Source organism: Oryctolagus cuniculus, chromosome 19 (genome assembly GCF_964237555.1).
Source record: "Oryctolagus cuniculus chromosome 19, mOryCun1.1, whole genome shotgun sequence".
In the NCBI taxonomy this organism is placed as follows: Eukaryota; Metazoa; Chordata; class Mammalia; order Lagomorpha; family Leporidae; genus Oryctolagus; species Oryctolagus cuniculus.
Window position 1 is genome coordinate 65,874,306 of NC_091450.1, and position 17,176 is coordinate 65,891,481.

Sequence of the window (17,176 nt, forward strand, 5' to 3'; positions counted from 1 at the left end):
CTTTTTCCCCCACATAACTTCCCTCCCACCCATACCCCTCCCCTCTTCTGCTCCCTCTCCCATTCCATTCACATCAAGATTCATTTTCAATTATCTTTATATACAGAAGATCAATTTAGTATATATTAAGTAAAGATTTCATCAGTTTGCACCAACACAGAACATAAAGTGTAAAATACTGTTTGAATACTAGTTATAGCATTAATTCACATTGAGCAACACATTAAGGACAGAGATCCTACATGAGGAGTAAGTGCACAGTGACTCCTGTTGTTGACTTAACAAATTGACATTCTTGTTTATGGCATGAGTAATCTCCCTAGGCTCTTGTCATGAGTTGCCAAGGCTAAGGTATGATATAATATCAACATCTTAAGTCACATATGTGTAACTACTAAATGTAAATTGAGTAAAGGTAAATGAGATAAATGTGTCTAACAAAAATGTTTTCATAAGCAGTACATATATGAAGAATAATTCAAGACCGCTTAAAAGTAACTAAGGTTGGAGCTGATGCTGTGGCATGGGAAGACCCAGAAGAAGCTCCTGGCTCCTGGCTTCGGATCAGCGCAGCTCCAGCTGCTGCGGCCAATAGAAGAGTGAACCAGCAGATGGCAGACCTCTCTCTTCTCTGCCTCTCCTTCTCTCCCTGTGTAACTCTGGCTTTCAAAATAAATAAAATAAATCTTAAAAAAAAAAAAAAAAAACACGTAACTAAGGTCAAAGTTCAATGTGTGGTGCTGGTGCTGTGGCATAGCAGGTAAAGCCACCTCCTGTAGTGCCAGCATCCCATATGGGCACCAGTCCTAGTCCCAGCTGCTCCACTTCTGATCCAGCTCTCTGCTATGGCCTGGGAAAGCAGTAGAAGATGGCCCAAGTCCTTGGGCCCCTGCACCCACGTGGGAGACCCAGAGGAAGCTCCTGGTTCCTGCCTTCAGATCAGCACAGCTCCGGCCATTGAGGCCAACTGGGGAGTGAACCAGTGGATGGAAGACCTCTCTCTCTGCCTCTCCTTCTCTCTCTGTGTAACTCTTTCAAATAAATAAATAAATATTTTTTAAAAATTCAATGTGTTATCTTATTTTAAAAATGTTGTCTTAATTTACAGATTTTTGAAGTATTATTTCAATATAAATCAATAAATCAGCAGATTAAAAAAGGGTCACAAGTATAAAAATGTGTTCTTGGTAAGGAAGGTTAAGAAGGAAAGAGATTTTAAAAAAGGGTTTAAGTTGCAGAAGCTGTGAGAAAGTCACAGGAGGTTAGGGAACATTTTCTGGATACAAAAGCTATTAATTAAACTCGGATCCTCTGGGGCCAGTGCTGTGGCAGGCGTAGTGTGCTAAGCCTCTGACTGCGGCGCCAGCATCCCATATGGGCACCAGTTCTAGTCCTGGCTACTCCTTTTGCAATCTAGCTCTCTGCTATGGCCTGGGAAAGTAGTGGAAGATGGCCAAGTCCTTGGGCTCCTGCACCCATGTGGGAGACCCTGAAGAGCCTTCTGGCTCCTGGCTTTGGATTAGCCTAGCTCTGGCCATTATGACCATTTAGGAAGTAAACCAGTGGATGGAAGATAGCCTCTTCCTTTCTCTCTGATAAAACAATGAGGTTTTTGTAATACATATATGTTGGTAAATACTTTAAAATATTCTTAATAATTAAAAAAGGCCCAGAGTACTAAAAAGGATAAATGTTTTTATAAAATCTGACAGGTACTTTCTAAAATACTGTGTGGAGTAAGCACAGTATTATTGGGTAATTAGTTTTATAATTTTAACCATGGCTATTTAAAGTCTTCTGTCATTCACAGTTTTGTATTTTCCTCTAAACATTAAAAATCAGATTTACTGCTCATGAAAATTAAAACATTATTGGTTCTGTGTTTAAATGTGTCTTCTTTTAGGTTCCAAGGAGCTTATTTTTCCTGACCTTTATTATATTCAGTACTTTGGGATGGCTCTACAAATAGATAAAGCCAAAGATTAACAGGTTCCAACTGAGAAAAAATATGGTTAATTCAGGTTACTAACAGCAGGAAATAATTCTAATTGATTGATAATTAAAAAAAAAAGCAGTTAAAGATTTTAAAAAACTATTACTAAAACTGCTTTTTATAGAAACATGTTATTTAATAAATATAAATTTCATAAGTACAACTTTTGGATTATAGCGGTTCTTCCCCCCATACCCGCCCTCCCACCCCCAAACCATCCCACCTCCTATTCCCTCTCTCATCCCATTCACATCAAGATTCATTTTTAATTATCTTTATATACAGAAGATCAACTCTATACTAAGGAAAGATTTCAACAGTTTGCACCCACACAGACACACAAAGTATAAAGTACTGTTTGAAGATTAGTTTTACCATTAATTCTCATAGTACAATACAGTAAGGATAGAGGTCCTACCTGGGGGGCAAGTGTACAGTGACTCCTATTGTTGATTTAACAACTGACACTCTTATTTATGACATCAGTGATCACCCGAGGCACTTGTCATGAGCTGCTAAGGCTATGGAAGCCTCTTGAGTCCACAAACTCTGACATTATTTAGTCAAGGCCGTAATCAAAGTGGAAGTTCTCTCCTCCCTTCAGAGAAAGGTACCTCCTTCTTTGATGGCCCCTTCTTTCCACCGAGATCTCACTCACAGAGATCTTTCATGTAGGTCATTTTTTGCCACAGTGTCTTGGCTTTCCATGCCTGAAATGCTCTCATAGACTTTTTAGCCAGATCCGAATGCCTTGAGGGCTGATTCTGAGGCCACAGTGCTGTAAAACTGCTTTATTAAAACATTTTATTGATTTATCCTGCAATGTATGTGTTATACGTGTGTACATATTGTATGTTTACATAGAAAAATGTATTAAGAGCTCTTTTTTAATTGGTTTATACATAAAATTTGACTGATAAATTTAAACTGCTAAGTTAACCCAAAATACATTTTTGATTCACATGACCTAAATAAATCTCTGTATCAGATGTTTTAAATTTTTGGTAATAAGAAACCAAAAATGTTTTTAAGTTATTGACATGTTTGTGCTTGGGTCTGCTGGTCAAACAAGTTACACTTGTGTTAGATATTCAAAAAGTATTTCCAACTACTCTCTTCTTTTTTTTTTTCTTTTTTTTTCTGACAGGCAGAGTGGACAGAAAGAGAGAGAGAGAGAGAGAGAGAGAGGGAGAAAGGTCTTCCTTTTGCCGTTGGTTCACCCTCCAATGGCTGCCGCGGCCAGCGCGCTGCGCTGATCCAAAGCTAGGACTAGAACTCAGTGTGCCGGCGCCGCAGGCGGAGGATTAGCCTATTGAGCCGTGGCGCCAGCCCAACTACATATACTCTCAAAATTTATAAAAGACATTGGACCTTTGGGTAAATGCTTTCATAAATTATTTGACAGTTAAAATTGCTTCCTAAGGCTTCACTTGATATTAAGTTACTGACAGTAAACAATCTGAGAAGGCTCTATTCTCTTCAGGATGAAAAACTTAATTCTAAGGGCTGGTGCTGTGGCATAGTGGGTAAAGCCACCACCTGTAGTGCCAGCATCCCATATGGGCACTGGTTCAAATCTTGGCTGCTCCACTTCTGATCCAGCTCTCTGCTATGGCCTGGGAAAACAGTAGAAGACGGCCCAAGTGCTTGGGCCCATGGACCCAATGGGAGACCTGGAAGAAGCTCCTGGCCCCAGGCTTTGGATCAGCCCAGCTCTGGTGATCGTGGCCATTTGGGGAGTGAACCAGCATATGGAAGACCTATCTGTCTGTCTCTGCCTCTGCCTCTCTGTAACTCTGCCTTTCAAATAAATAAACAAATAAATAAATAAATATTTTTTTAAAAATAAACTGACTATTCTGCAGGACTCTCCATCAGCATGTACAGTTTAATTTTTAGCCCTTTTAAAAGGGATGGCTAATATTTTTCTGTGCTAGTGCCTGGCCACATATAAAAGGCCAAATATCCTGGTCACATTAAAAAAGAAAAGCCTAAATAAAAGCTTATGATTTTATAGCTAGATTTATTTTGCCATGGGCACAGGTTAAACAAGCGAAACCTCACTTTTCAAATCAAACTAAGGGAGATACAAAGTCTTATTAATTATATCAAAATGTATAGACAGTTTGGATAAGGTGGTCTTCATGCTTGATCTTACTTAGAAAGACATAACTTTTCTCATGGGCATTGTCTTATCTCACAGGAAAAACATTGTCAGAACATGCTTGTGACAACACATTTCTAGCTAGACCATCAAAGATTAGCAATGGGATTGAGCACCCCCTTGGCTGACATCCTAAAGGCCTCCTCTGTGGTCTACTTTAATAAAGATGGGAAAAAGAAGAGCGAGTTAAGCAACAGGAGCAATGTAAGGATAGGTGACAGGCCAATAAATAACAGGCCAATAAATTTAAAAACTCCCTCCTGGTTTGGACAGCACCTTTCGTAAGTCCCCTAATAATGACTCTGTCCTTTGTTTTAGAGCCTTGTATTTAGTCTGCTTGTGAGATTTGTTTTTTCCAGACTTAAAACAATAAAATCCTAGCTGGCCGAACACATGAAACCTCAGATGAAAGCAGTTTCTGCAAGTTGACACTGTAGTCGCCACCTCCTGTTGGAACCCTGTTTTCACTGCCATTCCCCACTCCACACCCTAAGGGGCCCCTAGGTCAATGACCCTCTGTCCCTACAATAGTAGGGTGTGGGTTAAAAGGTGGGTGGGGGGCGGTGCTGTGGTGCAACGGGTTAACACCCTGGCCTGAAGCGCCAGCATCCCATTTGAGCGCTGGTTCAAGACCTGGCTGCTTCACTTCCGATCCAGCTCTCTGCTGTGGCCTGGGAAAGCAGCAGAAGATGGCCCAAGTCTTTGGGCCCCTGCACCCACGTGGGAGACCTTGTGGCCAACTGGAGAGTGAACCAGCGATGGAAGACTCTCTCTCTCTATGTAACTCTGACTTTCAAATAAATCTTAAAAAATAAAAATAAAAAAGGTGGGGGGATGAGGCCATCCGGTTGGGCTAAGTGTCTGTGGGCCCTCAGGCTTTAACAGAATGTCTTGTGTATGCAGGCTGTAAACTTTTACAGAAAGGTTTGCTCTGAGACCTGAACCCAACTTTCCTCACTGTGACATCCTGTTCAACCACATTTTCAAGCAAGTCACAAATCTTGCACCCAAAAGCTAGCAGCGGGGTTTATGTGGGGGTACCGGGTCCACCAAAGGAAAAATTAGCTCTTAGCACCTCCCATTCCACTGTCACCAAAAGGCCCCACCCTTTGTATTACTCTACATATCCTTCCTCAGGTCTATGCTTACAGTGGACCTGAGGGACATCACTTGATCCCTGTGGCCTTAACTATCACCAATGTCACACTTTCTTCTTATTAGTTCCCATCCTAGTTGGGTTCAGTGTGACAGACACTGCTGCCCTCAGCATAGCAGCCTTGGATCTGGGTGAGCTAGGTAGTTCCCATATGCCAACATCAGCCACCTCCAATCTTCTACTGATCTGTTACACAGCCAGGAAAAGTCTCTTGCAGGCTGATTGTAGGCCCCTGCATTCTTAACCAGTTACTAAATTTCATTAGACAGAGTACGTATAACTCTACTCTAAATAACCTCCCTGATCGATGTGATGATGCGGCTGAATAAAGGATTTGATTATTGCCAACATACAAGGGGGGAATGAAATAACGCCTTGACAGTAGAAACTCCATCTTACAGCACCCGGGACTCCATCTTGAGAAAGCACCCTCCACTGTGAGATTCTGGTCTGAAACTAATGTTCTAAAACTCAGACAATATAATAGTTCTCAGATAATAACAGTACACTGTGTCCCACTTGGGAGAACATAGAAACTCCTAGCGTGATCGCTCAAGCTTAAAGCAGATAGGCTACACCTGGATTAATGTTACGACTGTAATTTGTCTATTAAGGTTGTAATTGATATTGGTTTCACACAGGTCTTGGTCAGCTTGACCCTAGCAACTATGTATTCCCCTTCCCCTCCTTGTGGTCTTTGCTTTTAGAAATCCTGTTGCTTTGAGCTTCAGGGTTGAGAGTTCTTTAGGGCATGAGCCCGCTCTCCACTGCCAGCAATAAAGGACCATTAAATTTTATCAGTGTGTGGAGCTCCTCTGTTTGCACTCACTCAGGCACAACTACACATCTATAAGAATTCAAACAGAGGGGCCAGTGTTGTAGCCAGGCAGGTTAAGCCGCTGCTTGGAACACTGGCATCCCACGTGGGTGCCTGTTTGAGTTTCAGCTACTCCATTTGCTAATGTGCTTGAGAAAGCAGCAGAGGATGGTCCAGGTACTTGGGTCCCTTCCATTCATGTGGGAGACCCATATGGAGTTCCTTGCTCTAGGCTTCAGCCTGGTCCAGCTCTTGCCATTGTGGTCATTTGGGGAGTGAACCAGTGGGTAGAACACACACACTCTCTCTCTCTCCCCACCCCTCTCTGTAATTGTCTTTCAAACAAATGAATAAATCTTAAAAAAAAAAAGTTCATGAAAAATGCATACTGTGAGAAAAACTGCATGGATTTAAAAAAAAGTTCAAGATGAAAAAACAGACAAAACACAAAAGATAGGTATAAACAATTCATAGAAAATGCACTACAAATAGCTTTCACCTATACAATGTATGCTCAACTTCACCCTCAATAAAACTTCAAGAGACTGTTTCCTATCAAATTGGCAAGGAGAGAAAACACTTAACAAAACTAAGAGGAGAGGAAGACACACTTCTCACAGAATTGCCTTCTCTACATCCTTATTTCTTTTAAGTCATTTATTTCAATAGAAATATTTCAGAAAACTGTACTTAAGTTCATTTTAAGTTAGCTTATGCAAACACACTGAAGATCGCACACTCACAATTGCATATTAAAAAGAAACAGAAAGTGCGGGAGAAACCAAGCTGCATGTTGCTTAAGGAGGTCACAGTGCAATCCAGTGCTCCATCACAGAGCGCCCCAAGTTCACTGGGGTACAGATTTAAAATGGCTTGTGTGTTCCTGTGTATTATTCTCATTGGGTACTTATCCCAGAGATGGTGGATTTCCTTTATATCATGCTGTGAATCAGTTCCCCATTTCCTTCCCATACAAATACACTTCAGCAGGCCATAAAACAATGAGTTTGTCCATAGCAAGGCATTGACGTACTTGACAGGTGGGTGACTTATTATCAGCTATTTGATCTTATCTACTAAGAGTTACTGGACTATATTTGTGAGTAGTTCTAGATGTGATATTCTCAGGTCTCAGGGAAAATTTATTGTTACCTGGTATCTAAAGCACATCTAGTTATTTATAGTCCTCTTTTTCTATCAAGGAAAGAAATCAATCCCAAAGTATTCTATGTATTGTTTAACTCCTGCCATCACTTTGCAGTCCAAATGGCTGGAATCGAATTTAAAACCTGCTAAAGGCCCTCAAGGACCAGTTGGCCGTTTTCTTTCTTTTTTTCTTTTTTTTTTTGACAGACAGAGTGGACAGTGAGAGAGAGAGACAGAGAGAAAGGTCTTCCTTTGCCGTTGGTTCACCCTCCAATGGCCGCCGCGGCCAGCGCGCTGCAGCCGATGCACCGCGCTGATCCGATGGCAGGAGCCAGGTGCTTCTCCTGGTCTCCCATGGGGTGCAGGGCCCAAGCACTTGGGCCATCCTCCACTGCACTCCCTGGCCACAGCAGAGAGCTGGCCTGGAAGAGGGGCAACCGGGACAGAATCCGGCGCCGCGACCGGGACTAGAACCTGGTGTGCCAGCACCGCAAGGCGGAGGATTAGCCTAGTGAGCCGCGGCGCCGGCCACAGTTGACGGTTTTCAATTGGCTCTACAGACTGAGTCCACTTGACCACTGTGAGGCACAGTAGCCCGTTTAAAAATGTGAAGCCAGCATCTTAACCTAGACAAACACCAGTAACTCCAGGTCTTCCAACAGTAATCTCAGAGAAGCAAAATATTCCCAAATGTTGCTTTCACAAGCTTAGCCTCTTAACTTCCCTTTAACTCATACACTGGAGTTGTTTTCACTTATTAGCATAACATTTTCAGGGAAACAATAATGGACAGGAAGACCACTTGTTCATTCTGTCTTACTTAAATGGAAAAATGAACTGCAAAAAACCTCACTTCTGGTCAAAGGGGCTCTTCCTTACAAGACTTCTGTAGCTTTAATAAAATCCTAACAAATCTTTCTGGCTGTATGAATTTCTTACTCGTTTAGGGATTTTCCAAAAGGTCTTATCATTAGATTGATGCTCAAAACAAACAACAACACACACAACAAAATAAAAACCAGCCTCACTGCATGAACGCTCTTCAGAGTTGTTAGGGGTATTTCTCTAAGGGTGGAGTTGAGCGTGGGTGTATTTTGAATCTCCAACCATGAAAAGGGAGACGAAGGGAGGGAGCTTGCTTAAAAAGACCAAAGTCAAGAAGGCCTGCACCAAATCCCTAGAGGCATTTGCACACATTTCTGACACATGCTGTGAGAAAACACGAAGCTGGGGGAGACAGATAGCATACACTCCTGAAATAAGAGGAGCAAGAGGGCAAATGATTCTTGTAATACTCGATGCCCTACACTTGGTCTTCAAATTGATAAGGCACTGACCAAATCTTCCCCACCTGACAACCTGAGACACAAACATAATGAAATTGCTCTCAAATAAGCTTCATGAGTTTGTTTCTGCAGCTTTCTTATTCACTGTAACTCTCCAAAGCCACAAGCCATTTTGAAGGAGGTGAAACCAAAAGGTACTTATTTTGTAAAGTTTATGTGGAAAGCAATTCGTCCTCAGTGTGCTCAAACTTTTTTGTATCTCAAAGCTTAAACAAAAAAGAATACCACTCTCGCTGTAAAATCATAAATTTACTATGTTTGAAAGAAAGAATGCAAAAGAGACACAAAATAGAAGCAAAGCCTAAAAGGTCACTAGAGAAGTCAGGCCTCCTTGCTTGTTCTCCATCATCTGATCACACAACAGCAGTACCACTGTTCTACTGGCACACAGCTTAGTCCACCTCCGTTTTCAAAAAGGGATCCAATTATTTTGGTAACCTCTGAGGCTGAGGATTTCTTTCATGAAATATTATCTTCGATTAAGTGACACCGTTATCCCCTTGTTTGCAAAAGATAATTTAAAAGCTGGGTATAAAGGAATGTGCCTCCAAAACAAAACAAAAATCTGAACCCAGAAGCAGAGCAACAGTGGATATGTTCTTTTAAAAGCAATGGATTAGGGGCCGGTGTGGTGGCGCAGCGGGTTAAGGCCCTGGCCTGAAGAGCTGGCATCCCATATGGACACCAGTTCTAGTCCCAAATGCTCCTCTTCTGATCCAGCTCTCTGCTATGGCCCGGGATAGCAGTAGAATGATGCCCCAAGTCCTGGCTTTGGACTGGCACAGCTCCGGCCGTCGCAGCCATCTGGGGAGTGAAGCAGCAGATGGAAGATCTCTCTCTCTGGCTCTACCTCTCTCTGTAACTCTTTCAAATAAATAAAATAAATCTTTTTAAAAAATGGATTAAATTTGCTAATATTGATTTCCAACTAATATGATGCCGTACAGTTTTTTTTTTTTCCAGTAGTAAATGCATATATGTTACATATTTAACCTTAAAAAGAAAAAAAAAAAAGACTATACTCAAGTCCTTTGGTCAGTGAAATTCTAATCATCCTAATAGATCAACAGGCTGTTGGGGCTGGGACTGAAGCGCACTAGGTTAATCCTCCACCTGCAGCGCTGGCATCCCATATGGGCGCCAGTTCTAGTCCCCGTTGCTCCTCTTCCAGTCCAGTTCTCTGTTATGGCCTAGGAAAGCAGTGGGGGATGGCCCAGGTGCTTGGGCCTCTGCACCTGCATGGGAGACCAGGAAGAAGTACCTGGCTCCTGGCTTCAGATGGGTGCAGCATGGGCTGTAGCAGCCATTTGGGGAGTGAACCAATGGAAGGGAGACCTCTCTCTCTCTCTCCTCTCCCTGTGTAACTCTGACTTTCAAATAAAAATAAATAAATCTTTTAAAAAAAAGAAAGAAAAATATGGTGTGTTTATAGTAAGCCATATAAAGAGGAAAATTCTAATACTTAAAATTCTCAGGATCTGAACATTCATTTTTATTCCTCTTAAAATTATTTTCTATGTCTTATGATAAAATATATACATTACATATGTATGTGGAATCTTTTAAATAAATATGATCTTGAATCTCATACTGAACCAAAACAAAGATGAGTAATAAAAAAATAACTCTGGCATTATGCACATGAAACACCATAAAAGAAAATGTCAATATATAGCCTGAACACCAAGAGCAACTTGTGAAAGGGAGGACTAATGCAGTTAATTTGAAATAAGGAGAGTCTCAGGTTGGGATTACAGTCCTTCCCCGACAGCTCCACACTCCAGCGATGGCCTCACTATAGCCCCAGTTAGAAACTGCCCACTTTTAAAACCCCCTGGCAAATGAACAGCTCAGCTTTTGCACCTCCGGCAAGAAGCAATGTTCCCTATACAGTACTGAATTCTGGAAGTTCGTGTTCAACAAAATAAACTCCCCCCCCCGCCCCCACCCAAACAAACCCCAATGACTCACATTATGAACATGTCTAACTCCTACGTTCTCTTGTGAGAGAACAAGTAAGGCTGCCGATTGCTGGAGGCGGGCTGCTGGTGTCACCCCTACTGAATTCTTTTCACCACAGTTCAGAACCAGCTCCTGATGTGATCCATAAGAAATAGGTTTCTGTTTTAAGTGTATCTAAAAAAAGGTGATTCGCCCCCTCCAAAATTAGTACAAAGTTAAAAGAAATGCAAATTCACTATGATCTACTCCAAGCACAGCACTGCCAGAAGATTCACATACACTATTTGCACTATTTGGTGTTTCATGTTGGTTTTCCTTAAGATTTATTTTATTTATTTGAAAGACAGAGTTACAGAGAGAGGTAAAGACAGAGAGAAAGGTCTTTCATCCACTGGTTCACTCCTCAGTTGGCTACAATAGCCGGAGCTGTGCCAATCCGAAGCCAGGAGCCAGGAGCTTCTTCCTGGTCTCCCATGCAGGTGCAGTGGCCCAAGGACCATCTTCTACTGCTATCCCAGACCACAGCAGAGAGCTGGATCAGAACAGGAGCAGCCAGGACTTGAACTGGCACACATACAGGATGCTGGCCCTTCAGGCCAGGGCCTTAACCTGCTATACCACAGCGCCAGCCCCTCCTTTCATTCTTTTAAGGCAGTGGTTTCCATAGGTCAGTTCAGAGATAAGAAGCATGGTTCATGGCAGTTTATTCTGTAACTCCAGTTTGTTCTCTGGGAATATCTCACTTCATTCCCTGAATTTAGTGCTTTTTTGGTTCAGAACTTCACAGGCTGGGTTGAGCCCGGAGCTCTCCCTGCCACAGGATGGTACACAGCTGGCGCTCACTCATCAGGTCCCGGCTCTCACAGAGGAGCCCAAGGCACCTCTCTTCTTTCTCAGGCTTCTACTCAAAAGTCATCAAGTTTGTAGGAACCTGTTGTTACTTTGGCAGGCTGCACTCAGATGCCTAAACCACAGCATCACATTCATCCTATTGCCAGCTTGAAACTTGTATGAATTTGCTTTCTTGGAGTCCGTGAGCAAGAAGAGGTCCAGGTGCTGCGGGTCGTCAGCCTTCATCACCATCCAGCCGACCACAGACACATTCTTATTTGACGTTGACTTGAAATGTTTTCTTTCTGTAGCCTTTAGAGATTTGGCAGCATAGTAAAAGAGTTGTGTCCCACACAAAGCTGCCCAGTATTTTGTCCAAGCTGCTACAGTAGGTTTTTTGCTTTCTCTTAACAAAGTTTTTCTCCTGAGAACACCTTGAATAGTAACTGCGCCTGGATATACATGCACTGCCAAATCTTCTGATTCTGCAGAACTTTCAAAAGCAAGCCATGAGGTCTCTTCACTTAGTTCAGAACCATCATTGCTACCTTTTGATATTCCACTAGAAAGAGTAGAACTTTCAACTTGGCCTTGAGATGGTGCATGGGATTTCATGATGCTATCATCTAACAGATGTCTTGGCCCTGCATTTGGGAATGTTGCACTCTTAAACTCTGCTGTGTTCATTTTATGAATGAAATTATAATCCAAGCTATGGCACTTCCTATGTCCACATGGAATCAGATTCCATGGGGATGGGGGTGTCTGTGGTGGCAAGGCTCCTTCAGTGGCCACACTCTTCCTCCCACTCTGTGGTGATGCCCCCACTTCAGGACCTACTAAATCTTCCCTGGAGGCAGCAGAACGTGGTGTGCTTGTCCCTGGTTCTATCTTTAATGAAAGCTTGTAATTATTATCTTCCACAAACTTTTGCAGTTTTATATACTGAACAGAGTTCAGATGTTTTTTAACATGAGGCAACAAGGGAATATCATATTCACAGGACTGCTGTAAATCAGAAATTATCCTAAGAATGTTATTCATTAAATTTGATCTTTGCTCGATTTCTAGAATGCTGCCAGTTGATGGGTACGCTGAATCAATGTATGTTAAATCTGACAGATAGATGCCTAAATAGGGTGTCATCTTTAAGCTACTTACATAGTCTCAGAGTCTTTTGCAGTTATCCTCTTTACTCACCACATACTCTAATTTTTCAAAGGTAGTTTTGTCTTTTTTACTTAGTAATGCCCATGTCTTAGTCAACCTGAAAATTGGGGCGCTCTGTAAGCCAGAAACCATTGCCATAAGTGCATGAAGGTTATTCAGCTCATACAGTTTCTTAGCAGTTTTCATATAGTGACTCAAAACTTCTGCTCTAATTTTTAATGTCTGAGCATGAAGAATCTCTCTAACAACCCAAAAGTTCACATGATTAAATCTTCTTGTGAAAGCAACAGCATTTGGCACAGAACTGTATTTTTCTTTTTTATTCCATCCACAACTTGAAAGCTCATCTGGTTGAATAGCTTTAAATACTGGAACATCCATTAGTGTTATCTGACCCACATACTCTTCTGGTGTAACCTTAAGAACATCAAGTACCATAGCATCAAAGCTTTTCTTCAATTCGGAACCTTTGTCACTTAATGATTCAGAGCTTCTACTGTTCTCGGAAGCCGTGGCTGCAAGGCTGACGCTGCTTGCCTGCCCATTCATGAGGGCCATGCTTCCCTCGTCAGTCCCTGGCCCTGTGGCAACAGCAACACACAGTGGACTGCTTCATGTCCAGGGCCACAGATGCATCACAGCTGGGCCACTGGGCTGTCGCCTCAGAGGATGGGAAGATGACGCCGGCTTCATACACTGCTGCCACTGCAGCCACCCAGGGCAGTGCTCACTGAGCCGAGGACTCGGCGTCTCTCCTACATCCTTATTTTTTTTTTACCACACGTGTGATTTAATCTATTAAAATTTTGACAATAAAAAAAATTTTTAAATCACCTAAAATTCCACCACCACCAAGGGGCCTGTACTGTGTCATAGTCTAGGCTAAGCTTCCACCTGTGCCAAGAGGGAGAGACAGAAAAGTCTTCCTTCCACTGGTTCATTCTCCAAATGACTGCAACAACCTGATCCGAAGTCAGGAGTTTCTTCCAGGTCTCCCATGAGAGTCCAGGGGCCTAAGCACTTGGGCCATATTCTACTGTTTTCCCAGGCCACAGCAGAGAGCTGGACTGGAAGAGGAGCAGCCGGGACTAGAACCGGCACCCATTTAGGATGCTGGCACTGCAGGTGGAGGATTAACCTATTGTGCCACAGCGCCAGCCCCTTATTCTTAATTTTCTATCTAGTCAATAGCAATATTTTGATGTATTTCCTCTTTTTACTTAGTTGCATGATGAGTGGCTACAAAAATGAGAATACAACAAAGATGCTATTTAAATTGTTCTCTCTCCTTATCAAGAACTTATTTGTGTACTAAAACTGCTTTCACTCCCTTCCACGTGAACTTCTCAACACCCTTCTTTCTGACTTCCCTATCCTTGGACTTCTCTGGTTCATTCTCCATCTTCCCTTCTGAGTTACCTCCATCTCTAATACTTCGTGTTCTCATTGCTAATCGGCTTAAGTGCTGACTTTTTAACCTAGAAACCAGGCTGAAACAATCAGGAGAACCTACATTTCTGGATTTTTCTCTTGCAACCTTCCTCCTCTATCTTATATGGCTCCACCTCTCTGAATACTCCAGGCCCTCTGCTACCGTCTGTCTAGAAGCACTCTTATTACCCCACATCCTTGGCAACTGTATGTATCTTTCAAAATCCCATTCAAAACTCACCTCCTCCTCTAAGCTCTTCTTTGTGCTCAGATAACAGTTAACAGCTTTGTGCTCACAGCATTCCACTCATGCATTAAATATTACATATTATCCTTTATGGTCAGTCACCTGCTTATCTCTTGAACTACACCGTGTGCCTTGAGATTAAGAATCTTACTTATTTCAACACCCACTGGATAGTGGCAGCAATGGTGATGAGGGGATTGAAGGGAAGGGACAGGGACTGGAGTGAAGCTAGGAGGGAAGAGGTTCTCAAACAGGGTTTCACACCGAGGAAAGGCAGGTGGGGTGATCCAAGAACTGAGCAATTCTTAATGATCAGAGCATAAAGACAGAGAAGGGTTGTAAGCATGGAGAGGCAGGCACTGGAAGGATGCAATTGGCCTTGGAAGCACATAAAGGACATCTAGATTTTAGCCTAAGATGTTGAAGATAACTGAGGGACTATAAGCAGAGCTGTAGCATGCAGATTTGTATTTTCAGGTTGCTGTAACAGCAACATGGGGAAAAAGCAGTGTTGGTTTAGAACACTATGGCTGTTATTCAAGACATGGTTATGGCCTAGATGTGCATGGTGGGAATGGGAATTAAGAAAAGCAGATAAAGCAGATATTAGCTATATTTAAGACAAGGATAGGACCTAGGCTTTTGGCTCTCATCAATCCAATAAAGTCAGGGTTATCCTGTGTTGGTTATTTGACCTCTCTCTGGGTTTCTTTAATCACTTGTGAAACTTGTTTAATACTATCTGAACTATCAACCTCAAAGGATTTTTATTACTATCAAATGATATCACATGAAGCAGCTATGAAAATTATATAGTGGACTGCATTTTATATAGACGCAGTAAAAGTAATTAACTGACTACTTGCCATATTTGACACAATACAAAGCATGTTATACAGACAATTTCATTTAATTTTCTTCAAAATGTCACTCTTATTTTATAATTTAAAAATGAAGTAAAAAATAATTTGTCTAAGGTCACATACCAATAAACAATGCAGAACTAGAATTTAAACTGACTGTAGAATTTTAACACAATGTCCTACCTCATTAGGATTCATCTTAAAATTTTCTTCATTGAAATCCTTCTTGAATAAAATGGCTAAAAATCTGCTGCCTCCTCAACTTCTTTCATCAAGGACCAAAATGGGATTCTCCTGCAATGTAGCTTGATTTTTTTGGTATAGATTTTCCTTCCAAAAGGCATTCTAATATTATCCCTCACTATACAAATATTAGCATATAAGAAATATTGTCATTGCTCTATTCTGCATAATATAATGAAAATCAATCTAAACAACAACTTTTATTTGTTTGAAAGCATGGTAACTGAAACTAGTAGAATGTTACAATGCAAACAGAGTGCCTCTATAACAACCAGAATCATGGGGATCTTTTTGTATGCTAAAGATTTGTTTAATGTTTGGTATGTTACTGGAGATGTCTTACTAAGAACTCTAGCATTTGTTCATCTTGGATTTTTTGGTATTAATTCTATTAAAAAAAAAAAAGACATCTAAAAGAGTTGGAGAGAAAGAGAGAAACACAGAGAGATCTTCTATTTGCTGATTTACCCCCAAGATGGCCACAATGGCCAGCATTGGGCCAGGATGAGACCAGTAGCCAGGAGCTTCTTCCAGGTCTCTATGTGGGTGGCAGGGTCCCAGGTGGCAGGGCTGGTTTCCCAGGCCATTAGCAGGGAGCTGGATCAGAAGCGGAGCAGCTGGAACACGATCCAGGTGCCTGATCACAGGCAGTGCTCTACCAGCTACACCACAACAAGGGCCTCCTAATCCTGCATTAAAAAAAAAACATTGTATTAAAATACTGCTTAGATTTTTGGTGCTCCTTAAAGTTTTGCACCTCAGGATAGCAGTCTTTCCAGCTCCCCCTTTCTCTACCTGTAAAAGCAGAGCGTAAAATATTGTAAGCAATTCAGTTTACCCTTAAGTCTCTCACACACCTTTAACAATAATTATAATCAAACTTAAAGCACACCAAGTGATGTATGGAGAATTCATCATGAGTCTATTACTGTGCAGGCCCGTATCCAAATCTGTATAGACATTTTTTGTGATTCTCAAATACACAAATCCATTTTAAGGCATTATTGCATACCAAGATACTAACGGTGGCCGGCGCCGCGGCTCACTAGGCTAATCCTCCGCCTAGTGGCGCCGGCACACTGAGTTCTAGTCCCGGTCGGGGCGCCAGATTCTGTCCCGGTTGCCCCTCTTCCAGGCCAGCTCTCTGCTGTGGCCAGGGAGTGCAGTGGAGGATGGCCCAGGTGCTTGGGCCCTGCACCCCATGGGAGACCAGGAAAAGCACCTGGCTCCTGGCTCCTGCCATCGGATTAGCGCGGTGCGCTGGCCGCAGCGCGCTGGCCGCGGCGGCCATTGGAGGGTGAACCAACGGCAAAAGGAAGACCTTTCTCTCTGTCTCTCTCTCTCACTGTCCACTCTGCCTGTAAAAAAAAAAAAAAAAAAAGATACTAACGGCAGCATGAATGGCAGAAGATGGGGGACAATGGAACTACCTGAGTAATACATCCAACAGTGAGTATTACGAAATTACCATTTGTATGGGGAGATGATTATATTCATACAGAAGTTTATAAACTCAGACAGCATCTGAGAATTCAGAAAGTATGTAAAAGAGAACTGCAGGAGCAAAGACTCATATTTCATCACACTCTCCAAAAGCCGGTCACCACTGTTCAGTTAGGTTGGAATTTAAAAAAAAATTTTTTTAAATCTAAGGTCAACAAATGTCATGCACAGATTTAGGAACATATTCTTCCCACCCTACCTTTCCTCTTCCTTTCTCTCTTAATTTTCACAATGATCTTCCAGTTTACTTTATACTCATAAAATTAACCCATACTACATAAACAGTTCAACAAATAGAAGGGAA

General features: G+C 42.0%; 2 protein-coding genes across 2 annotated transcripts in view; both read right to left on the bottom strand.

The window, feature by feature from the left end:
- Positions 1-17,176, bottom strand: part of PSPH (phosphoserine phosphatase) — a 67,300-nt gene that overhangs the window by 48,233 nt on the left and 1,891 nt on the right. The gene's annotated exons all lie outside the window — the stretch shown is intronic.
- On the bottom strand, positions 11,391-13,269 carry LOC100346502 (ras-specific guanine nucleotide-releasing factor RalGPS2-like). The gene is given in 1 exon segment (XM_070064751.1): positions 11,391-13,269. A coding segment is annotated over 1 exon segment (1,644 nt). The 5' UTR covers positions 13,144-13,269; the 3' UTR covers positions 11,391-11,499.